Raw genomic sequence first — 25,172 nt, 5'->3', positions numbered from 1 at the left:
ACTGCAGGCTTTGTGCCATGGATCATCACTAGAGGCTTGGTGCGTGGAGCAGGCACAGGACGTACCAGGCTAGAGAGACGCACTGGAGGCCAGGTGTGTGGAGCAGGCCCAGGGCGTACCAGGCTGGAGAGACGCACTGGAGGCCAGGTGCGTGGAGCAGGCACAGGTCATACCGGGCTGGGGGGACGAACTGGAGGCCGGGTGCGTGGAGCAGGCACAGGTCGTACCGGGCTGGGGAGACGAACTGGAGCCCGGGTGCGCGGAGCTGGCACAGGATATACTGGGCCATGGAGGCGCACTGGGGGTCTGGAGCGTAGAGCTGGCACAACCCGTCCTGGTTGGATGCTCACTTTAGCCCGGCAATTGCGGGGCGCTGGCACAGGACGCACTGGGCTGTGAAGGCGCACTGGCGACACAGTGTGTAGAGCCGGCGCAGGATATCCTGGACTGAGGAGGCGTACTGGAGACCAGGAGCGCTGAGCCGGCACAACCCGTCCTGGCTGGATGCTCACAATTTTTTGGGGGGGGCTGCCTCTCGGGTTTGCGTCATGTCCTCTCCTCCTGACCACGCTGCTTGGTCCGTTTGTGGTGGGATCTTCTGTTATGTTCATTGAGGGAAGGATCGGACCAAGGTGCAGCGTGGTAGGCGTACATTTTAAATGTATTAAATGAACATCGAAAACAAAACAAATACAAAGAAAATCGTAACGTTCAGTAGGGCATACAGCACAGTACCAAAAACAAGATCCCACAATCTCAGGTGGGAAAAAGGGCTGCCTGAGTATGATCCCCAGTCAGAGACAACGATAAACAGCTGCCTCTGATTGGGAACCATACTAGGCCAACAAAGAAATATAAACATAGATTTGCCCACCCAAGTCACACCCTGACCTAACCAAATAGACAATTAAACAGACTCTCTAAGGTCAGGGCGTGACAAAGTCCCGTTAGTTGGTTATGATAGTGATATCAGTGTTTTCATTTTCAGGTTTGAATGAGACAATGTATTCCCCTAAGATTGTTCTTACAATAAAGTTATTGTTTTATTAATATTATATCACTTGTTTATGTCTTTCCTTATCATATGTAAGACTAAATGCTATTTGTAACTTATGTTAGTGGAGGTGCGTATTCAATATACAATTCAAATAAAGTATCTGATCGCAAAACATTCCATAGAATTTAAGAAAAAAGGTGTCACGTCCTGACCAGCAGAGGGCGTATTGCTTAGTCTTGGTCAGGATGTGGCAGGTGGTTTGTGTTTGTTAAATGTTGTGTTGGTGATTGGGACTTCCAATTGAAGGCAGGTGTGTATAGTTGCCTTTGATTGGAAGTCCTATATAGGTGTGTGTGTTTTTCTTTGGGGTTGTGGGGAATTGATTTTGCACTGCGTTTTGTATAATCTGCAAGACTGTCCATGGCGTGAGTACTGGCTAGTGTTGTTTTTTCAAGTGGATGCCTTACATGTTTTGTCAGTAATAAACATGAGTGTCCACAATCCCGCTGCGCCTTGGTCCTTCTCTCTCCCATGCGACATATTCGCCGAAGAGTACAACATTTTCTGTGACAAATGCTTACAAAATAAGGAAGACTCAAGATTCTCAGTTTTTCTCTCTCATCATTAGAACGTTTGGTAAATGGCAGTTTTTTGGGGAGAAAAGCATTGATTTTCGTTAAGATTTTCACAGGTGTTTTTTCTTGACTGATTACAATTTCATTGACGTGGTGCTATTGTATGTTTCTCAGATTTTAAAATATATTTAATGTTTTCACGTAAGGTTTGACACCAGCAAATTTCTCTCATTATGCACACCGAGGTCACGGTCCACACAAAAATGCAACATTGCAGGAAAGAGTTAAAACCTGTTGGGGCTACAGGTTAGCAATGAACCCCGAGCCGGGATTGCTAACAAGGCTGGAAATTCAAAACATCAAAAATCTAATAATTTCAATTTCTCAAACAATCAACTATTTTACACAATTTAAATGATAAACATCTCCTTAATCTAACCACATTGTTCGATTTTCAAAGAGGCTTTACGGCAAAAGCATAAAGTTCGATTATGTTAGGACAGTACATAGCCACAAAAGTACAAACATCCATTTTCAATTCAAGGTCAGGCGTCACCAAAAGCAGAAACCAGCTAGAATTATGCACTAACTTTTGTCAATCTCCATCAGATGACACTCCTAGGACATTATGTTATACAATACATGCATTTTTTGTTCCATCAAGTTCATATTTATATCCAAAAACAGCATTTTACAGTAGCGTGAAATTCAGATTTTTTTCTTCTCTGAAATGCTTCCGGTGAACATAACAAAATTACTATTCGAAAACATTGGTAAATTATAATATTGTCATTCAAAGAATAATATATTATCATCTCGTAATTGCTACCGAATGGCCAGATCTCAATAACTTTACTGGGAAATCACATTTTGCAATAAACGGGGTGCTATGCTAAGAACAACAGGCTATGCTATACAGTTAGCATCATCTAAAATCGATAATAACATTGTAAATATCCCCTTACCTTTGATTATCTCCATCAGAAGGCAGGCATCCCAGGTCCGGAAGGCATCCCAGGTCCGGAACAAATGTGGTTTCTTTTGACAAAGTTCATAATTTATGTCCAAATAACACCAAGTACTTAGCGTTCATTATGCTCCCACAAAACGTGGTGGGGGGAGTGTAATTCACGCCGAAAAGCTAAAGAAAAACTAGTAAATAATCTACTTATGTTCGTTCAAACATGTCAAATGTTGTTTAGCATTAATCTTTTGGTCCATTTTTAACGTTAAACATCAGTAATATTTTCACACAACCTATCCTATGTCTAGATAAACAATGAAGACAAAACTCACGTTTCTCAGATTTATGCGCAGGCGCAAAAAAATGAAGTGATGACATGTCAACTTCCTTGGATTCTAATTTGCTCTCTGTTTATCATAGACGCTTCAAACAACTTTATAAAGATCGTTGACATCTAGTGGAAGCCGTAGGTGTTGCGAAATGAATCCTTTCTCACTATGGTATCTATAAAACAATGACACTAAATAGTACAGTCACAAAATTCACATTTTTTTTTGATCTATTTTTCACAGGTTTTTGCCTGCAATATGAGTTTTGTTATACTTACAGACACCATTCAAACTGTTTTAGAAAATTCAGAGTGTTTTCTATCCGAATGTGTTAATAATATGCATATCCTAGCTTCTGAGTTGGTGTAGGAGGCAGTTAAAAATGGGCACATATTTTTTTCAAAATGTCTCAATACTGCCCCCGAGCCCCAACAGGTTAAATGTTCTGATAATGGAACTGAACATTTAGCCTATTCTGGGAACTTACATTTTTTGGTTGCGAGGAGGTTCTGAGAACATTTTACTATAGTTCCCTGAAAGTTTTCCTGAAGGGTTTTATTAACATTCTAAGAATGGAAATTCTAGGTTATTTGAAGGTAATTAAATAATGTTCTTAAAATATGTTTCAATAAGACTTTTAATAACACTGCTAGCTTGGGTTAAATTTGGCAACCTCTAGCCACAGATAGGACACATGGAAATTAATTTGCTTAGGCATTAAAAATAATATTACAATAATTTTATGGGATAGCCCCCTTTTTTAAAACTTTCACCTAAATGACATACCCAAATCTAACTGCCTGTAGCTCAGGCCCTGAAGCAACGATATGCATATTCTTGGTACCATTTGAAAGGAAACACTTTGAAGTTTGTGGAAATGTGAATTGAATGTAGGAGAATATAACACAATAGATCTGGTAGAAGAAAATACTAAGAAAAAAACCAACTGGTCTTTTTCTACCACCATTGAAATGTAAGAGAAAGGTCATAGTTATAGCCACCACTCTGGTTGTAATTCCGATAGTGTCCACATGATGGCAGCAGTGTATGCGCAAAGTTTCAGATGGATACCTTGAAAAATGAGTGAACAACAAGACTTTAAGTGTCAAGTCCCCAGGTTCATTTGGGCAAATCGTGAAGAAGACATTCATATTCATATTACATTTTTCTGCAAGAATATCATCAAATCTGTATACTTGGACTTTGATTTAGCTTTCCAAGTATTAGTAGCCATGTTATAAGTTCAACATTTGCAAAACAACCAGTTTTCATAACTTCTTAACTCTGAATATTCTTAGACGTTGTGTCCAAAAGGAAAAGGCATGCTGTCGCAAAACGTTAGCGCCTACATTTTGCAACCGAGGTGGGGTTTCCAGATACTCCCATAAAGCCCAGCTCATTGGCTATCTAGCTAGCTTTGATTGGTGCTTATTTGACAAAGATACAGTCCTTCAACGGATGGTCGCCCGCATCATCGGCGTGCCATGAAGGCGTCGCTCTCTGACCAAATATGGTGTCCTATAGAATATACTAATGAAAAAGTGAAGTGTTGTTACCTTCTAGGATCTCTGAGGAATAAATACAAACGTGATTTGACTCGTTCAAACAACATTTATGGTGAGATTTTCAAATTCCTTTGTTTGCAAATTGAATGAGTGGAAATACAAAATCGATCGCGGGTGCTATATGGACCTTTTTAAGATATTAAAAATGACTTTATCTAACAAAACGACACTTCATGTTATCTCTGGGACCCTTTGGATGATAAATCAGAGCAATATGTCAGAATGTAAGTACACATTTCACCTTCAGAGGTGAATTTGTCAAACCTATCGCGTTGAAAAAAGTGTTTTGTTGTTAGGAGCTCCCCTCAAACAATAGCATGGCATTTTTTTGCAGTAGTAGCTACTGTAAATTGGGTAGTGCAGTTATATTAACAATAATTGTATCTTTCAGCTGATATAAAACACTTCTATGTACCGACATTTGTTGTTACTCTAAAATCCGCAATCTTGATAATAACGAGCTCCATGATTTACAACTGTCCCGTTGACGGAACGCCGATCCTTAATCATGCAAATGTAGTAGTGTGATGTTTTGTCCACTAGATTATGCACCAAGTTGCAGACAAGGAAGAGTTCAAATAGGCCAGGTCAAGAGGGGACGTTAATAATTTCATAATAATAATAATTCGGTGTGCTTTTTATTTCATTACAGCTGCATAGCTAATGTTATTTTTTGTGTGCAAACACTTTTTCATATCTATATTGTAAATACACTTGATTGTAAAAGTTTTGTATATTTTGGTTTGGTCCGTCATGGGGTATCTGTGTTACCATATCCTCCTATTGTTCTCTCTTGCCTGACCCTCAGTTAGCGAGGTAGGTTGTCCTTGTCTCCGCTATTTTTCAATATAAAACCATGGTAATGTTACACAATGTGCTGTTATGGATGTGTACATTTTGTTAAATATTTATATTGTACATATTGTATGTTAAAATCTTATCAAGCTCGCTAGCTAGGATACCTATTGTAATCTGTGGGTACTTTGGACAGTGTTTGAGTGAGTTCCCATGTGCTCGCGCACAAGTAAAACCCTCCATAGTCTGCTTTGCCTTGATAATATATGCCCACGGGGAGCAATTCTGATGCCTGTAACTGTATTTAGAAATAGCCTATTTAAAACAAGTTTGCTTGAGAGAATGCCAAGAGTGTGCAGAGCTGTCCTCTAGGCAAAGGATGGCTATTTTGAAGAATCTCAAATATAAACACTTTTTTGGTTACTACATAATTCCATATGTGTTATTTCATAGTTTTGATGTCTTCACTATTATATTACAATGTAGAAAATAGTCAAAATAAAGAAAAAACGTTGAATGAGTATGTGTCCAAACTTGACTGGTACAGTATGTGATGGGATGTATAGATATTATGGACAGTATATGTGGTATACCTGAATAATACGTAGGATAGAATAGTATATGTATATGTACAGCAATGGTTAAATAGTATAGGCCTTGACTAGAATACAGTATATACAGTTGAAGTCGGAAGTTTACATACACCAAATACACTTAAACTCAGTATTTCACAATTCCTGACATTTCATCCTAGTACAAATTCCCTGTCTTAATTAAGTCAGTTAGGATCACCACTTTATTTTAAGAATGTGAAATGTCAGAATAATAGTAGAGAGAATCATTTATTTCAGCTTTTATTTCTTTCATCACATTCCCAGTGGGTCATTAATTGACATACACTCAATTAGTATTTGGTAGCATTGCCTTTAAATTGTTTAACTTGGGTTAAAAGTTCCGGGTAGCCTTCCACAAGCTTCCCACAATAAGTTGGGTGAATTTTGGCCCATTCCCCCTGACAGAGCTGGTGTAACTGAGTCAGGCCTTTTTCAGATCTGCCCACAAATTTTCTATAGGATTGAGGTCAGGGCTTTGTGATGGCCCCTCCAATACCTTGCCTTTGTTGTCCTTAAGCCCTTTTGCCACAACTTTGGAAGTATGCTTGGGGTCATTGTCCATTTGGAAGATACATTTGCGACCAAGCTTTAACTTCCTGACTGATGTCTTGAGATGTTGCTTCAATATATCCACATAATTTTCCTTTCCTCATGATGCCATCTATTTTGTGAAGTGCACCAGTCCCTCCTGCAATAAAGCACCCCCACAACATGATGCTGCCACCCCCGTGCTTCACGGTTGGGATGGTGTTATTCGGCTTGCAAGCCTCCCCCTTTTTCCTCCAAACATAACGATGGTCATTATGGCCAAACAGTTCTATTTTTATTTCATCAGACCAGAGGACATTTCTCCAAAAAGTACAATCTTTGTCCCCATGTGCAGTTGCAAACTGTAGTCTAGCTTTTTTACGCCAGTTTTGGAGCAGTGGCTTCTCCTTGCTGAGCAGCCTTTCAGGTTATGTCAATATAGGACTCATTTTACTGTGGATATAGATACTTTTGTACCTGTTGCCTTCAGCATCTTCACATGGTCCTTTGCTGTTGTTCTGGGATTGATTTGCACTTTTCACACCAAAGTACGTTCATCTCTAGGAGACAGAAAGCGTCTCCTTCCTGAGTGGTATGACGACTGTGTGGTCCCATGGTGTTTATACTTGCGTACTATTGTTTGTACAGATGAACGTGGTACCTTCAGGCATTTGGAAATTGCTCCCAAGGATGAACCAGACTTGTGGAGGTCTTGGCTGATTTCTTTAGATTTTCCCATGATGTCAAGCAAAGAGGCACTGAGTTTGAAGGTAGGCCTTGAAATACATCCACAGGTACACCTCCAATTGACTCAAATGATGTCAATTAGCCTATCAGAAGCTTCTAAAGCCATGACATCATTTTCTGGAATTTTCCAAGCTGTTTAAAGGCACAGTTAACTTTAGTGTATGTACACTTCTGACCCACTGGAATTGCCAAAGCTATAGTGTGTTAACAAGAAATGTGTGGAGTGGTTGAAAAATTAGTTTTAATGACTCCAACCTAAGTGTATGTAAACTTCCGACTTCAACTGTACATATGAAGTGGGTAAAACAGTATGTAAACATTTTTAAAGTGACAGTGTCCCAAATGACAGAGTTCCATGTCTATGTACATAGGTAGCAGCATCTAAGGTGCAGGGTTGAGTAACCGGGTGGTAGCCGGCAAGTGACAGTGATTAAAGTTCAGGGCAGCGTAGTGGGCGGAGGCCACAGAAGCTGTTTTTCAGTCTCTCAGTCCCAGCTTTGATGCACCTGTACTGACCTTGCCTTCTGGATGGTAATGGGGTGAACAGACCGGGGGTCGGGTGGCTGAGGTCCTTGATGATCTTTTGGCCTTAGGGATCAAGCTGAATTTCTTCCGTTTCCTGACGTTGAAGAGGCGCTGTCGCGCCTTCTTCGCTACACTGTCTGTGTGGGTGGATCATTTCAGATTGTCAGTGATGTGTACGCCGAGGAACTTGAAGCTTTATACCTTCTCCACTGCAGCCCCATCGATGTGGATGGCGTGCTCCCTCCACTGTCTCCTGAAATCCACTATCAGCTCTTTCATTTTGTTAACATTGAGGGAGAGGTTATTACCTCTGTAAGCCCATCATGCGCATTCAACAGAGGTTATCAGCACTCAGTTCACTTTTCTTACACTGTCATGTAACATAGTCCCCCCATCTGACTCCACACTGAAATAACAATTCGCTAATTGCCAATGTTAGGCTGGGTCTGTACCTCTACGGCTACATTTAGACAGGCAGCCCAATTCCCATCAGATCATTGTCAGAGCTGATCTGATTGGTCAAAGACAGAATTGGGCTTCCTGTCTAAATGCAGCCTATTTAGCCAATTATTAAAATGAACGTTTATTAGCTAGCTTGTAAAGTGTCTAATTAAGTGGCTTTTTCCTAGGCCTAGCTAGCTAGCTAAAAACGGTAGCTTAGTACTCAAACTCTGGAAGAACCTTATCTATTTTTTTTTTTTTTTACTTTTATCTCCCCAATTGGTAGTTTTACAGTCTTGTCCCATCGCTGTAACTCCACTACGGACTCGGGAGAGGTGAAGGTCGAGAGCCATGTCCTCCGAAACACGACCCTGCCAATGCGCACTTCTTCTTGACACACTGCTCACTTAACCCGGAAGCCAGCCACACCAATGTATCGGAGGAACACCATTCAGCCTGCAGGCTGACTTTCTATCTTCAGAGGATTGAACATTTTTCAAAAAAAAGTTAACCTTTTGACCAAATACCCCAAAAGTTCCATATAGAAACCTAAAGAACCTTTTTTTTCTAAGTATGTGGTTCTAGCCCAGTCAGTGGCAAGTGGAGGGAGAAAGTGAAACAAAAAATCTAGCACAGTGACGCCGGTTATATGAACCAATTACTGTATTTTGCCCTGTTTGAAGCAGTCCAACTGTAGATTTGTACAACAGATTCTGACCAAAGTATCTAAGTTAGTCACATTGTAGACATATCAGATGAAATGTTAAAGAACAGAATATCACAATTTGTTTTCATTAAATGTCAAGCAGGGAGCTGAATAATCACAAGACATTACTTGAACATATGGCTATAGTGAGTTTAGGATCAAAGGATTCACTACTTACCCACTGGGCACACACTGATTGAATCAATGTTCTTCCACGTCATTTCAATGAAATTACGTTGAACCACTGTGAATTAGAAGTCTGTGGCCAGTGGGTATCTTGTCCATTAATTTGGAGTTGTGGCGTAGCTTGTATTTTCTATTAATTTGGATATCCAATATCAATAGAACAATAATCATCAATAGAGAAATTGTTTTATTTTCAATACATTTCAAAGTAATAAACATTACATTAATATTCACAGTGACTCACGCAACTCAAAACAAAAAAAACTAAACAACTAAAATATAACAGCAAATGCAAACCAGTAAAATTACACTTTACCAAAGTAACAAATGGAAACAGACAAACAAACAATGACATTTAAAAACAAAAAAAAACATTTGAAACTGCTTTAAACATAAGCTTTTGAACTCCCGGACTCTGACACAGGTGCTGCCCTGTAGATCTGTTGTCCACGGCTTGTTTTTGAGTAGTTGTATGATAATCCCCTGTAAGACAAGCAGGGTACAATAGATTGGACAACAATGATTTCTTTGACTAGTTCATGTAACAGATGGGAAATCGTTAGCTACCTAGTGTTGGCTAGCCCATCACCTGCCTGGAGACCTGAGATAGCGTTGTCCTCTCTTTGCCAACCAAGACCGATAATGGTTAGCTTGTGCGTTAGCTTTGGGAGTAGGAAGTGTCTTCGGTTGCATCCCAAATGATTATATAGTGCACCACTTTTGACCAGAGCCCTATACTGCACTATACAGGGATTAATGTGCAATTTGGGACACAACTTTATGGGCGCAATTACTCACCCTGTTGGTGGTGCTGATGGACCTCTCTTACAGGAACAGCAGAGCATGACCCCACCTAGAATGGCCAGACAGGCAGCTCCCCAGCCCACGTATAGACCTGTACCCAGCTCAAACCTACAAGGACAGAGAATTAATCAACTTTACGCGTGTGTGTGTGTGTGTGTGAGTGTGTATGTGTGTGTGTGTGTGTGTGTACCCAAATCAGAATGATTCCTTCAATAAAAGGTTGTTATGAACAAGGTGTTAATTGATTGGTTGAGCAATGTGACCTGACCGGAAAAAACTCCTGGCTCTAATTAGAATGCCAATTCCCAGGCAGTATCTTCAGCTTTTGGGATGTGTATTCACCTTACTCCTGCAAAAAATGGATCATGGAATTCCTGCACCACCCGTGCAGTGTACCATAACACAGCAGTCAAGGTGGAAAGACCTGTAGGAGAGGGAAATTGAAATGGTTGATAAACGGCAGAAGAAAGAGAGACGGTGGGGTGGGGAGAGGGGCGAGAGAGCAAGAGAGAGAGAGATTGGTACTCAGGTGATGATGCTGGCAGTTGGGGACACACCTGATAAGATGAACAAGCTGCCGCCGGTCAGAGTGATTTTGACCTTGACCTGTTCAGAAGTGCTGCCGATCTTTGTGCATTTCAGCCCCAGCACTGACACAATGATGGACGCTAGACCCAGGAGCAGAGCGATGATCATCAGGGCTCGACATGCCTGTATATAACCTGACGACAGGAAGAAACAGAGTTCCAGTCAACAGACATTGGATTGATAGAGGGCCTGAGCAGACTGGGCCTTGGAGTCAATACTAAAGGTAAGGGGAGGGAAATGTGCTCAACTCTATCCCCTTGCGTGTCTCACAACACACACACACACACTAAAGAAGGCATAGCAGAAACAGACTTCAATTGCTGCTATCAAGCAAGTACTGGTGGCCTTTTTTCATTGTTAGACACCGCTAAATGCCTATATCAACTTCCTGTATGTCAACTACAGAACACACAAACAAATGGCGTTAAATCAGATGTAGGATGTGTCTAAGATACAGAACTGTACCAATACATGGATCATTCATGTTTGCTGAAAAGACACTACATTGAAAATATGAAGACAGATTGTGTTCCTCTTATTCTTAAAACATTTGGCAACATCAGGAATCTAACAAAGCGGACTAGTTAACCCCTGGTCGGGCATACGGGACGGACATCCAGCGAAAAATCCTATCGCCATTAGCATAACGAAATGTAATTCTTTTTTTTTGTTGCAAATATAGGACTATGTTATATCGTTTTATAGATACACCTCTCCTGAATCGAACCACGTTGTCCGATTTCAAAAAGGCTTTACAGCAAAAGCAAAACATTAGATTATGTTAGAGGAGTATATCGTAAAAGTAGCCACATAGCCATTTTCCGACCAACCACATGCATCACAAATAACCAAAACACAGCTAAATGCAGCACTAACCTTTGACAATCTTCATCAGATGACACCCCTAGGACATCATGTTACACAATACATGCATTCTTTTGTTAACCTCTCTGGAGCAGGCGGGACGAATTCGTCCCACCTACGTAACAACCAGTTGAATCCTGTGGCGCGATTTTCAAAACCTTTGAAATGCTATTACTTCAATTTCTCAAACATATGACTATTTTACAGCTATTTAAAGACAAGACTCTCGTTAATCTAACCACACTGTCCGATTTCAAAAAGGCTTTACAACGAAAGCAAAACATTAGATTATGTCAGCAGAGTACCAAGCCAGAAATAATCAGACACCCATTTTTCAAGCTAGCATATAATGTCACAAAAACCCAGAAGACAGCGAAATGCAGCACTAACCTTTGATGATCTTCATCAGATGACAACCCTAGGACATTATGTTATACAATACATGCATGTTTTGTTCAATCAAGTTCATATTTATATAAAAAACCAGCTTTTTACATTAGCATGTGACGTTCAGAACTAGCATACCCCCGCAAACTTCCGGCGAATTCACTGACAATTTACTAAATTACTCACGATAAACGTTCACAAAAAGCATAACAATTATTTTAAGAATTATAGATACAGAACTCCTCTATGCACTTGATATGTCCGATTTTAAAATAGCTTTTTGGTGAAAGCACATTTTGCAATATTCTAAGTACATAGACCAGCCATCACGGGCTAGCTATTTAGACACCCGGCAAGTTTAGCACTCACCAATATCAGATTTACTATTATAAAAGTTTGATTACCTTTTGTTGTCTTCGTCAGAATGCACTCCCAGGACTGCTACTTCAACAACAAATGTTGGTTTGGTCCAAAATAATCCATCGTTATATCCGAATAGCGGCGTTTTGTTCGTGCGTCCCAGACACTATCCGAATGGTAAAGAAGGGTCGCGCGCATGGCGCAATTCGTGACAAAGAAAATCTAAATATTCCATTACCGTACTTCGAAGCATGTCAACCGCTGTTTAAAATCCATTTCTATGCCATTTTTCTCGTAAAAAAGCGATAATATTCCGACCGGGAATGTCCATTTAGCTAAACAGAGGAAAGAAAACAAAGCTTTCGGTCGACGCGAGCACGAGCCTGAGTCTCACAGTACTGTAACCAGCCACTAACCAAACGCGCTACTTTGTTTCAGCCAGAGCCTGCAAAGCCACGATTCAGCGTTTTGCCGCCTTCTGAGAACCTATGGCAGCCGTAGGAAGTGTCACGGGACAGCTAAGATCCTCACTCTTCAATAAACAGAGACAAGAAGAACGACACCTTGTCAGACAGGCCACTTCCTGCATGAAATCTTCTCAGGTTTTTGCCTGCCATATGAGTTCTGTTATACTCACAGACACCATTCAAACAGTTTTAGAAACTTTAGGGTATTTTCTATCCAAAGCCAATAATTATATGCATATTCTAGTTACTGGGCAGGAGTAGTAACCAGATTAAATCGGGTACGTTTTTTATCCAGCCGTGTCAATACTGCCCCCTAGCCCTAACAGGTTAAATAAAGTTCATATTTATATATAAAAACAGCATTTTACATCGGCGCGTAACGTTGACTAACTATTTTCCCTCAAATGCATCCGGTGAAACAGCGCTACAATTTACTAAATTACTATTCGAAAACATTTTTTAAATGTAATATTGTCATTCTAAGATTTATAGATGAATATCTCTTGAAAGCACCTGTAATGCCAGATTTAAAAATAACTTTACTGGGTAATCACACTTTGCGATAAAAGGGGATGCGATACTCAGAAAATAGGCTACCGTTACAGGTCAGCGCCATCTTGGAACAATCGCATATCAAATCTAGTCTTGTATACTATTGTCAATAATCCCTTACCTTTGATTATCTTCATCAGAAAGCACTTCTAGGAATCCCAGGTCCACAACAAATGTATTTTCGTTCGAACAAGTTAATCCTTTATGTTCCAATAGCTTGTTCTTGTTAGCGCGTCCTGAAGGCTGCACCAAAAGTTCCGTCGACTCCACTTTCGAAAAAGTGCATTTTGTTTTTATTTAGGTTCGTTCAAACATGTCAAACGTTGTATAACATAAATCTTTAGGGCCTTTTTCAACCAGAGCTCCAATAAGATTCAAGGGGGACGATTGCATTGTGTTTCAAAACGTTTCGAAAGGGGAGGGGAGCCAGGGGCGCCGGCGTCATAATGGTGATGGCCCTCTCCGTGTGACCACATTCCACTGCGTCTCATTCATTCAGTTTTCACAGTAGAAGGCTCAAATCACTTTGTAAAGACTGGGGACATCTAGTGGAAGCAATCGGAAGTGCTCAATGAACCATTGCTCACTGTGTGATTTACAGGCAAACTGATGAAGTTGAGTCCGCAATTCAGAATTCCACTTCCTGTTACGATCGGTCTCGGGGTTTTGACTGCCATATGAGTTCTGTTATACTCACAGACACCATTCAAACAGTTTTAGAAACTTTAGGGTGTTTTCTATCCACAAGTATTAATTATATGCATATCCTAGCTTCTGAGATTGAGTAGGAGGCCGTTTAAGATGGGCACGAATCTTTTTCAAAAATCGCTGTAGCGCCCCCTATCCTAGGCGAACGACAAGAGGTTAAGGTTGTTGTATGTAATTGACTGACCTTTACACAGCAAAATCGCATCGCATAACATTAACCATTTGTTTAAGAGGGAGTCGGCAAGTGACAGAGGAGTGGGAAACTTTTCCCATTAGAGTTCCCTTTGACAAGGGGTGTCAAACTCATTTGCCAATAATGTTTGGGACAGGTTTTGGAGATTATCTATTGGTCTAGTTTGGAAGTAGCAGTCAGTCCAGAACCTACCAGGCAAAGCGAGCATAGGCTCAAAGTCTTTGGAGTTCCTAATGCCGGCGCTGTTCTCGGCACGAGTGAAATAGATTCTGGAACTGGCGTGTGGATACGATGACACTCCCAGACACTGAGGACATCTTCCAGTAGTCATTGGCTAGTGGGGAGCCTGTGAGCAGCCTGCTTGCTATGCACAACAGAAACCCAGTTAGTTCGACTGCCGTCGACATGATCACCCAGAGCCCACACACACAGGTGTAGGAAAAGGCTTCCAAAGTCTTGAGGTTGAAACCCTCAGACACACAGGATGATTGAAAATGGCTTCACGAGATATGTAAGTTGTCGTATGTTCCTGCTTGTTGTCCAATGTGCTGGGTGTCTGTTGTCTTGTTTCAAGCACAGGGATCTTAAGTCTATAAGGTGATGGTGACAAGGGTTTTGAGCTTAGCGGTAGTCTAAGGAGATAAACAATATGACAGATTGGTTAATCGAAAGCAATGACACTGTTTGACTTTCTCAACTATTAAATCAGGAGTTTCACAATAGATACCTGCCATTGGAGTTTGCCATTGGTATCTCCTTAGAATATGCTCACTATTCTTTTCAGGTTAGACAAAACTCTTTTAATCTCTCTCTGTAACAATGAAAGTACTCCGACCTTTGGTGGTGAGGTGACTACGGTTCTGACTACAGTTCTTCATTCTTATGAACATGTGGTTATCTAGGAGTCTGTTGCAGTGTCATAGAGGCACACACACACACACACACACACACTGAAAGGAAACCAAGGTCAGTGTGACTGTCAATGATTGACTGAGCGATGATACAATGATACAGACTTGTGCGATGTACATCCCCTATTACCTTCATGGCCTGAAACTGAGAGCATATGGCATGCATTCTTCAGTCCGGAGGTAGCCAGTTGAAAGTGTCAGTCACATTGGAAAGGAATTAAAAAAGACTACTGTACTAGTGTCCATTATGAGAACAGCTTCAAAAAGTCCTGCTGAGGCTGTCCTAATATAGAAGGCATACTACAGGCATACTACAATTTATTTAACAGATACAGTATGTCAGCCTCAACTACACAATACTTTTGTAACGCAAATACTTCTTTAGATCTTTGCTCAGTTTCTTGATTAATTTGTGCTGTATGGACACTTATCAAAGCAGCACATTCACCTTACAAAGGTAAAACTACATCAAGAGTCTAAGGATTTTAATCTAACTGCTAGGGTCACACTGTTGGCTGGAATTTATTAATCAAAAGGCGCCTTTGCAATGTTTATACAGTGCTTTTGCCTACAAACTAATATCCGTGCATACACACTCCTCATTTTGGAACTTGTAGGCATCTACCAGGGAAGGAAGTATGTCTATGTGGTATCCGAGGAAGATATTTGACAGTTTATACCCTGTTGTAAATTACAGGAGAAGCGGCGCTCTTTCTCCCCCTTTAGTATCAACCAAAGGAATGTCTTTGTTAACTGACAGCTTTTCCCGCCGAAACTCTAACACGTCCAAAACTGAATACTGGATCAATATTTCTAACATAAGAATGTGGGGAATGGTCAGTGGGGAGCTATAGAAAACTAATGTCATATTGTTTTTTATTTTGTGATGTCATTAAAACTGGTATAAAATAAATACTTTAACTTGAAAAGTATATCCCCTTTATCTGTCAAGTTTCCATCCAATGTTGTGCATATAATATGGAAAATGATTAAAGTATTTTTGTTAAGATATGAATGTGATTTTAGGAGGGATAAGATAATCTCCTATATACTGTTCATAGTAAGTAGCCACGCCCTGAATAAGGTCAGAGAGCATGTCAGACTGACGGAACCGTCCCCTTTTGACGAGAGTGCATAAAAGGATTGCCCACAGAAATGAACAGTAGACCAGGAAAGATGGGGAGTTGCAGCCCAAGTCTAAAGTGTTTTAAACGCTGAATCTCAGAGACCAGGAAACGTGAGGCGAGACCTACGTTTGAAATGGTTGGAACTTCAAACCTCAACATGAGGTGAAGAAATAAACTCACCTTCTTTTAGACCAGAGAGGCGGCGAGCTGCAGCTCATGTCCATCGTGGTCCGAATCCTGAATTATTACTATTTACCGTTATTTTACCAGGTAAGTTGACTGAGAACACATTCTCATTTACAGTAACGATCTGGGGAATAGTTTCAGGGGAGAGGAGGGGGATGAATGAGCCAATTGTAAGCAACACGAGGGGTAAAACAAACTCCCCTCTCAGACAATCACTGGTACAGCTGATTAGCTGTCCTGAGTCAAATATCTCAAACACTTCAAATCATCCTACTACTCTTGTCAAATCACCGTAGTACGCATGATTCCTTATTTCAAATGGGCAGCGGTTCGTGTGCAAACTATATGATAAATGTGAGAATAGTTCTGAAAAGTATCGATGATGAGTGTCTTTTTCTCTCTCTCTCCCTCTCCATGTTGTTGCGTAAAAAGCCACCGTATTGTAAAAGTCCACTAGGGACCTTTGTCTCATGTATTAAGTGTGTATGTTATCCTGTTATTATATAGTTGGCTAGTAAATACATAATTAAACCAATTTGTGTAGTACTGAATCATGAGTAAGGCTAGGGTTTTTGCAGATGGATGAGATTACAACTGTTCAGAATGATGATATGATAAGAGGTAATGATTATTAAAATGACTGTTTATTGATGTGATAGGTAAAGACATTTAAAGTTTAATTCAAGATGATAACTCTTTAAACAACCTCTTCTGTGGTGCTTCAAATCCTAATGAGTTAATTGTTACATGACTAATTTAACCAGGTAACTATTAAACATAGTTTGTTGATTAAATAAATAATAGTCATTATATTAATGAAAGTAAAGTCATGACAGTGCCTTCAGGAAGTATTCATACACCTTGACATTTTACACATTTTGTTAGGTTACAGCCTTATTCTAAAGTTGATAAAATAGTTTTCCCCCCTCATCAATATACAAACAATACCCCATAATGACAAAGCAAAACAAGTTAAGAAATGTTTGCTAATTTATATATATAAAAAACGTTAAATTACATTTACATAAGTATTCAGACCCTTTACTCAATACTTAATTGAAGCACCTTTGGCAGCGATTACAGCCTACAATTTCCTTGGTTATGACGCTTCAAGCTTGGCACAACTGTATTTGGGGAGTTTCTCCCATTCCTCTCTGCAGATCCTCTCAAGCTCTATCAGGATGAATGGGGAGTGTGCTGATCAGCTATTTTCAGGTATCTCCAGTCATGTTCGATCGGGTTCAAGTCCGGGCCACTCAAGGACATTCAGAAATTTGTCCCAGGCCACTCCTGCGTTGCTTTGGCTGTGTGCTTAGGGACGTTGTCCTGTTGGAAGATGAACCTTAGCCCCAGTCTGGGGTAAGGAGCGCTCTGGAGCAGGTTTGCATCAAGGACCTCTATGTACTTTGTTCTGTTCATCTTTGCCTCTATCCTGACTAGTCTCCCAGTCCCTGCCACTGAAAAACATCCCCACAGCATGATTCTGCCACCACCATGCTTCACCGTAGGGATGGTGCCAGGTTTCCTACAGATGTGACACTTGTCATTCAGGCCAAAGAGTTCAATCTTGGTTTCATCAGAACAGAGAATCTTTTGGCAAACTCCATGCGGGCTGCCATGTTCCTTTTACTGAGGAGTGGCTTCTGTCTGGCCACTCTACTATAAAGGCCTGATTGGTGGAGTGCTGCAGAGATGGCTTTGCTTTCGGTAGGTTCTCCCATCTCCATAGAGGAACTCTAGAGCTCTATTAGAGTGACTATCAGGTTCTTGGTCACCTCCCTGACCAAGGCCTTTCTCCCCCGATTGCTCAGTTTGGCTAGGCGGCCAGCTCTAGGAAGTGTCTTGGTGGTTCCAAACTTGTTCCATTTAAGAAGGATGGAGGCCACTGTGTTCTTGGGGACCTTCAATGCTGCAGAAATATTTTGGTACCCTCCCCAGATCTGTGCCTCGACACAATCCTGTCTCGGAGCTCTACCGACAATTCCTTCGACCTCATGGCTTGGTTTTTACTCTGACATGCACTGTCAACTGTTGGACCTTATATAGACAGGTGTGTGCCTTTCCAAATCATGTCCAATCAATTGAATTTACCACAGTTAGACTCCAATCAAGTTGTAGAAAAATCTCAAGGATGATCAGTAGGAAACAGGATGCAGCAGAGCTCAATTTCAAGTCTCATAGCAAACGGTCTGAATACTGATGTAAATAAAATAACTGTTTTCGCTTTGTCATTATGGGGTATTCTGTATAGATTGATGAGTATTTTTTCGAACATGGTTAAAACTATAGTTTGGATGGTCAGTCCTTGCATCCATGTCTCTCTTTGAATTTGAAAGTGGTTACATTTCTCCAACACCATTCCTCAGCTGTTTACCAAAGCTATTATGTTTTTGTTTAAACTACAAATTGCCCCTTTAATACTGCATGTGAGTATTGCACTGAGCCCTGCATGTGTCTCTCACCTGGTAGCCCCAGTACAGTCTTGTATCTCTGGCACTGCACAGAGCCCAGAGACGTGGCTGCGCAGGTCATCCACAGGCCCTCCAACTGCCAGTTGTTGGTTGTGACAGCCTGAGAGTGGCTGTGGGCCCTCCAGGAATGGGAACTAGTGCAGCTGTTCTCCAGACACCAGCCTATCACCCCTAAAGACAGACCCAGGACCTGGAAGGCTAAAAGCATAGTGGTCGGTCCTGCTGCCTGATTTACTTGGAAGAGAGAAGGCAAAATAAAATGTTTTTGTTATGTAGTAGTTATTAACCTACAAACAATGAAGTGTTAGCTATATCCCAGTAGGCAAAACTGGTTTCACTGTCGTCAATATGATGTATTTTATGTGATCATGGTCAGGTTGTATGATGGTTGTACAAAGACGTTTTGTTAACGTGGTTTTAGCAACCAGGAAAATACTTTATCTGAACTACCGACATACAGTGCCTATACCCTTTGACTTATTCCACATTTTGTTGTGTTGCAGTCTGAATTAAAAAGAGATTAAATATATTTTTTTCTCACCCTACACACAATACTCTATTCAGTCCAAAGAGTGCACTTATCTCATCTTTTGCGTTATGATCTCAGTCTTTTACGTGCCTTTTTGCAAACTCCAGGCGTGCTGTCATGTGCCTTTTTCTCAGGAGTGGCTGGCCACTCTCTCATAAAGCCCAGATTGGTGAAGTGCTGTAGAGACTGTTATCCTTCTGGCAGGTTCTCCCATCTCAACCAAGGAACTCGGCAGAGTGGTCATTGGGTTCTTGGTCACCTCCCAGACCAAGGTTCTTCTTGCCTGGTTGCTCAGTTTGGTCGGACGGCCAGCTCTAGGCAGAGTCTAGGTAGTTCCATATTTTTCCCATTTCCCAATGATGGAGCCAACTATGCTGTTGGAAACTTTCAACACTAGAAATTGTTTTATACCCTTCCCCAGATATACTGTATTGTATGTGTCATCACAATTCTATCTCGTAGATCTAAAGACAGTTCCTTGGACTTCATGGTCTGACAACTTGAACTGAAAATTACTTAGGATAATAGGGGACGATATTTCCACTCCTATTTGCCATGTCTTCAATATAAGCCTACTAGAAAGTGTGTGCCCTCAGGCCTGGAGGGAAGCAAAAGTAATTCCGATGCCTAAGAATAGTAAAGCCCCCTTCACTGGCTCAAATAGCCGACCAATCAGCCTGCTACCAACCCTTAATAAAGTTTTGGTGAAAATTGTGTTTGACCAGATACAATGCTATTTGTGACTGACTGGCTTGATTCGGTTTTATGTAGCAACATTTGAAATGGTGTTTTAATTTTTTTTTACATTAAATAAAAGTAGAGACTCCTGCATTACAGATGAGGAACAATGGGAAAGTAATTCTGCTTTGAAAGTTGATAAACTTGTAACCTCACTTTTGAGAAAATGGCCCTTGAAAGTTTTGGTACCTGGAGAGCTGTTTTTTGTCTACACCCATTCAGCATCGTTCACACCCTCTTAAGCTTTAGCCCCACCCATGTCTTTAAGGACTCACATGTGAGGCTATGTACGAAACAACCAAAGATTTCAAGACTAAAGGCTGGCTTATACTACTGATGTGTTCATCAATTTAATCTGGAGTGCCAGTGTGTGCTCTGGGCGTTCGAAGACTCAGAACGTTGCCAGATTGTCCATTCATAAATTCGGAGCACACACTGGACGCTCTGGCCGAGGAGTAGGGTTGATCAAAGCGTTCTGACCTAAAAAAACAGCAGTCAAGCACACAAGCTAACTGGCTAACGTTGGCTAGCTTGCTAGCTACTTTCAGGCACAAATGAGAGAACAGCTAATTTGACTTACCCTAGCGGAGCTGGTTAGGCTGTTTTTATGTTATCCAGAGCATTGGTGACTGCAACTGTGCTGCTGGCACAGTTGGTAATTATGCTTTTTTTGCCAACATTTCCTGACACCGGCCATATTCAATGGGTGTTGAGCGTTTGTAAATTTGTCACACTCAGTCGAGGGTGCTCTGAAATTGGAGTAGATAGCCAGAGCAAATTTACCCGCTACGTCTGTCAACAGTTGTCACAGTGACATCATAAACATTCGATTGAAATAGTTACTTGCATAGTGGAATCTTTTGTTTAGACATGTCGCTAGCTAGCTAAACAACCATAATCCCAATTTATAACGTTACTGCCCTGCATGAATCTGCAGGTAGCTAACCAACCAGGTTCAATGTTAGCTAACTGACATTAGGCTATAACTAGCAATGCAAATGGCTCTCAGACACAAATAATATTACCACACAGATCATACATGAAACGTTAGCTAGCTAGCCAGCCAGCTAACATTAGCTAGCTAGCTAACAGTACTCTTTAACTTAAAATGAAAAATGACTTTGACAAAATTTGAAATGTGTAATATCTGAACATTTAGCTAGCTAGACTGTCTTACCCGTGTACACAGATGGATGCTTCTCCCTCTCTGTCACGGATGCCATGGTTGCCCTTAGTTTGAAGATGCAATCCGGAGACAGGTTATACAACAGCCTTCTGTGGGTTCTCTTCTTGACTCTGTCAGCATATTTTCTCCATCTTCTTAGCTATCATACTGTAATTGCACACATTTCAAAACTCGGTCCTCCAGAAAGTGGAGAGCAACACTTATGCAGTTCTCCTGCGCTTTAAAAAAAGTTGCGTTAGACAGGATTACCTACACATACTGACCTACACATATTATAGACAGAACCATGCTACATGGTAGACCAATCGGAACTCATCTCTCGGCATGTCCATCACACTCATTATCCCAGCCAATCATGGCTAGCGGGAAGGTTGCTGTCTTTTTACGTGGCTAAACCAACTAGGCTCGTAATTTAACAATTTTATTCATATTTACAGATGGCATGAAAGTTCACGTTCCAGAAGGCATTTCTGCCTCAAAACTCATTTTGATCAAAATAAAAGTTTATTATCGAATGATGCTCCTGTGATGTAGTGACGCGCGATATACGCCTGGTTTCCTGAAACAAGTCACATTTCACAGTCAACAAATTGACAAAAGACTTTTAGCGCGCTTATCGGGAAGGACATTCAACAAGCACAGCACTTACACAATTGACTGATGGTTGACTGAGAGAAATTGAAATAGAAAGACTGGGGGGGGCTGTTTTGTTAGACTTGTGCAGCTTTTGATATTATCGATCATAGTCCCCTGCTGGAAAAATGTATGTGTTATGGCTTTACATCCCTTGCTATATTGTGGATAAAGAGTTACCTGTGTAACAGAACACAGAGGGGGTTCTTTAATAGAAGCCTCTCCAACATAATCTAGGTAGAATCAGGAATTCCCCAGTGCAGCTGTCTAGGCCCCATCCTTTTTTCAATATTTACTAATGAGTAAAGCCAGTGTGTCTATGTATGCGGATGACTCAACACTATACATGTCAGCTACTAAAGCGACTGAAATGACTCCAACACTTAACAAAGAGCTGCAGTTAGTTTCAGAATGGGTGGCAAGTAATAAGTTAAATCAAATACATTTTGTAATAAATCATGTAGAAATTGAGCAAGTTGAGGTGACTAAACTACTTGTAGTAACCCTGGATTGTAAACTGTCATGGTCAAAACATGTAGATACAACAGTAGCTAAGATAAGAAGTCTGTCCATAATAAAGCACAGCTCTACCTTCTTAACAGCACTATCAACAAGGCATGTCCTACAGGCTCTAGTTTTGTCACACCTGGACTACTGTTCAGTCGTGTGGTCAGGTGCCACAAAGAGGGACTCAGGAAAATTGCAATTGTCTCAGAGCAGGGAAGCACGGCTGGCCCTTGGATGTACACAGAGAGCAAAAATTAATAAGATGTATGTCAATCTCTCCTGGCTCAAAGTGGAGGAGAGATTGACTTCATCACTACTTGTATTTGTGATAGGTATTGACATGTTGAAAGCACAGAGCTGTCTGTTTAAATGACTAGCACATGGCTCAGACACCCATACATTCCCAGCAAGACATGCCACCAGAGGTCTCTTCACAATCAGTCCAGAACAGACTATGGGAGGCGCACAGTACTCCATAGAGCAGTGACTACATGGAACTCTATTCAACATCAGGTAACTGACGCAAGCAGTAGAATCAGATTTAAAAAACAGATAAAAAATACACTTTATGGAACAGCGGGGACTGTGAAGCAACACAGGCACAGACACATGCATACACACATATGATAACATACGCACTATACACACAAGTACACATGGATTTTGTGTAGTAGATATGTGGTAGTGGAGTAGGGGCCTGAGGGTAGTGTGTTGTGAAATCTGTTGTGAATGTATTGTAATGTTTTTAAAATGGTATAACTGCCTTAATTGTGCCTGGTCCCCAGGTAGAGCAGCTGCTGCCTTGGTAGCAGCTAATGGGGATCCATAATAAATACAATACAAATTGTATAGTTCTTGCTCTGACATGCACTGTCAACTGTGGGACCTTATATAGACAGGTGGGTTTCTTTCTATATCATGTCCAAACAATTGAATTGGCCACAGGTGGACTCCAAGTTGTAGTGACATCTCAAGGATGATCAAAGCAAATTGGATGAACCTGAGCTCAATTTGGATTGTCATCGTAGAAGGATGTGAATACTTATGTAAATAAGATATTTCTTTATTTCATGTTTTCACTTTGTCATTATGGGATATTGTGTGTAGATGGTTGAGAACAAACATCTATTTAATCCATTGTGAATTCAGGCTGTAACACAACAAAATGTGTAATAAGTCAAGGGGTATAAATACTTTCTGAAGGCACTGTATGTCCTTCCCATGACACCTTGATCTGGCCATGAAAAATGTATATTTACCTGGTTGTAACAGACATCAGATGGTTGTAAACTGATTACGTCTTCTCAACCAGAAAACCAGTTTACAACATAAAAAAGATGTCATGGGGACATTTATTTCCGAGGTGGGTAGTGTGGTACACAGGAGGTTGGTGGCACCTTAATTGGGGAGGACGGGCTCATGGTAGTGGCTAGAGTTGTATAAGTGGAATGGTATCAAATAAAAACACATGGTGTCCATGTGTTTGATGCCATTCCGTTCGCTCCGTTCCAGCCATTTTTATGAGCCTTTCTGCCCTGGTGCGTACCTAACAGTACTTCAGGGGAAATGTATTGTAAGTCACGAACTTATCCATCTGTTGTAAAGTGATCGAATGGAAGGAACATTGAACATTTTCACTTTAGCAAATCATACCAAACAAACAACAGTTCAATACAAAATGTCCTTTGCCAATCGCATATTACGTTGATCAATTAAACACAATCCATCTAAATGTTTAGATTAATCTGATCCCGAGGAATTAAATTATTTGCTAAGACTGTTACACCATCCAGATGAGTATACTATATAAACCAACCTCTCAAACATTGAAATGGAAAAGTAAACCAATTTCCTTACTGTTTCTGTGATGCTTGACTTGTACTTTCGGTCTTTGTTGCTGTCTGCTGTGTTGTTGAATGGTATTTTGTACCCGCTGTTGTTCGAGTCTAGTTTGTTTTTCTATCTATTTGTTCTATTCAGGTGTTTAACACCAGTTGTCTGTTTCCCTGGTTGGCTATGGAATAAGTAAGTTGAAAGAAGATAAGGTATTTTGGGGAACAGAGGCTGAGGTCCTACTGAGGTGATATTTGGGTATCGGGTGGATCAATGACCCTTCAAAACAATCTCCCACTATGAGCTCAGATGTTCACTTCTGCACGTGGCCTATTACTCGCCCCCAGATCTGCACTGTGGGTTCAATGTTGTGCATCCCAAACGTCACCCTACTCCCTATATAGTGCACTACTTTTGACCAGAGCCCATAAGCACACACTGAAAAGCAACATCTAAAACTCACAGAGAAACTACTGCTCACTTTTTCAAACACACAATCACATTATACATCACGGTTAATTTCCATTTCCATCAAGTGAAGTGAAATTCACACCAAAAATAAAATGCAACCTTTTTAATTCTTGACTTTTCACTGAATTTAAATGGAATTGAACCAAACCCTGTGATACACAATTAAGGACACAATGATACAGAGTTACGGACAAAATGACTTAGGGTGCGTCGCAAATGGAACCCTATTCCCTACATACATATAGTGCACTACTTTTGACCAGAGCCCTTTGCACCCTAGTCTAAAGTAAGCACCCTGTTCCCTTTTATAGGGGGACATCATGGAAGCAGATTTAAAGGAGAATCTCATTCTGAAAAAAAGACAGCAGTTATAATTTGCTAAATACTGTTTTGACACTGACGGCAGCATAAACAGCGGCCGTTCTCATTCTTTTTTTCCAAGTATCACAACGGGGAAGAGTCAAGAGAAAGAGGAAATTAGATAAGGTTTGTAGATAAAGAGAGGAAGTCTTATCAGACACAGTCTCTGGCTTTTCCCCAATGACCTTTTGTGGACGTTGGTCATTTAATTTTTTCCATGTTCCATCAATATCTTAACCCGCCAGCACCAAAGCTAGAGAGAAGCCCAGATGACAATTGATGCCCAAAATGCTTAAAAAGCTCAATTCAAATGAATAATATGACA

At 40.7% G+C, this 25,172-nt stretch overlaps 1 protein-coding gene across 2 annotated transcripts; it reads right to left on the bottom strand.

The window, feature by feature from the left end:
• Positions 1–9,139: 9,139 nt before the first annotated feature.
• Positions 9,140–24,292, bottom strand: LOC106579791 (claudin-19). 2 transcript variants are annotated; one of them, XM_082966138.1, is made up of 8 exons: positions 24,041–24,292; positions 23,443–23,777; positions 21,035–21,190; positions 18,582–20,606; positions 10,334–10,498; positions 10,119–10,200; positions 9,771–9,884; positions 9,140–9,455 (listed from the first exon to the last, which is right to left on the bottom strand). In XM_082966138.1, the coding sequence occupies exons 4-8, from the start codon at positions 18,796–18,798 to the stop codon at positions 9,359–9,361; spliced, it is 675 nt and encodes a 224-aa protein (XP_082822264.1). In that variant the 5' UTR covers positions 18,799–20,606; positions 21,035–21,190; positions 23,443–23,777; positions 24,041–24,292; the 3' UTR covers positions 9,140–9,358. The 2 variants fall into 2 exon arrangements, with proteins under 2 accessions (XP_082822264.1, XP_014015448.1); XM_014159973.3 differs by lacking the exons at positions 21,035–21,190; positions 23,443–23,777; positions 24,041–24,292 and having other exon boundaries at positions 18,582–20,686.
• Positions 24,293–25,172: the final 880 nt, after the last annotated feature.

The sequence above is a fragment of the Salmo salar genome, chromosome 20 (assembly GCF_965601325.2).
Source record: "Salmo salar chromosome 20, fSalSal1, whole genome shotgun sequence".
NCBI classification, from domain to species: Eukaryota; Metazoa; Chordata; class Actinopteri; order Salmoniformes; family Salmonidae; genus Salmo; species Salmo salar.
Note: the sequence above shows the minus strand (reverse complement) of the source record. Positions and strands in the feature narration are given on the sequence as shown.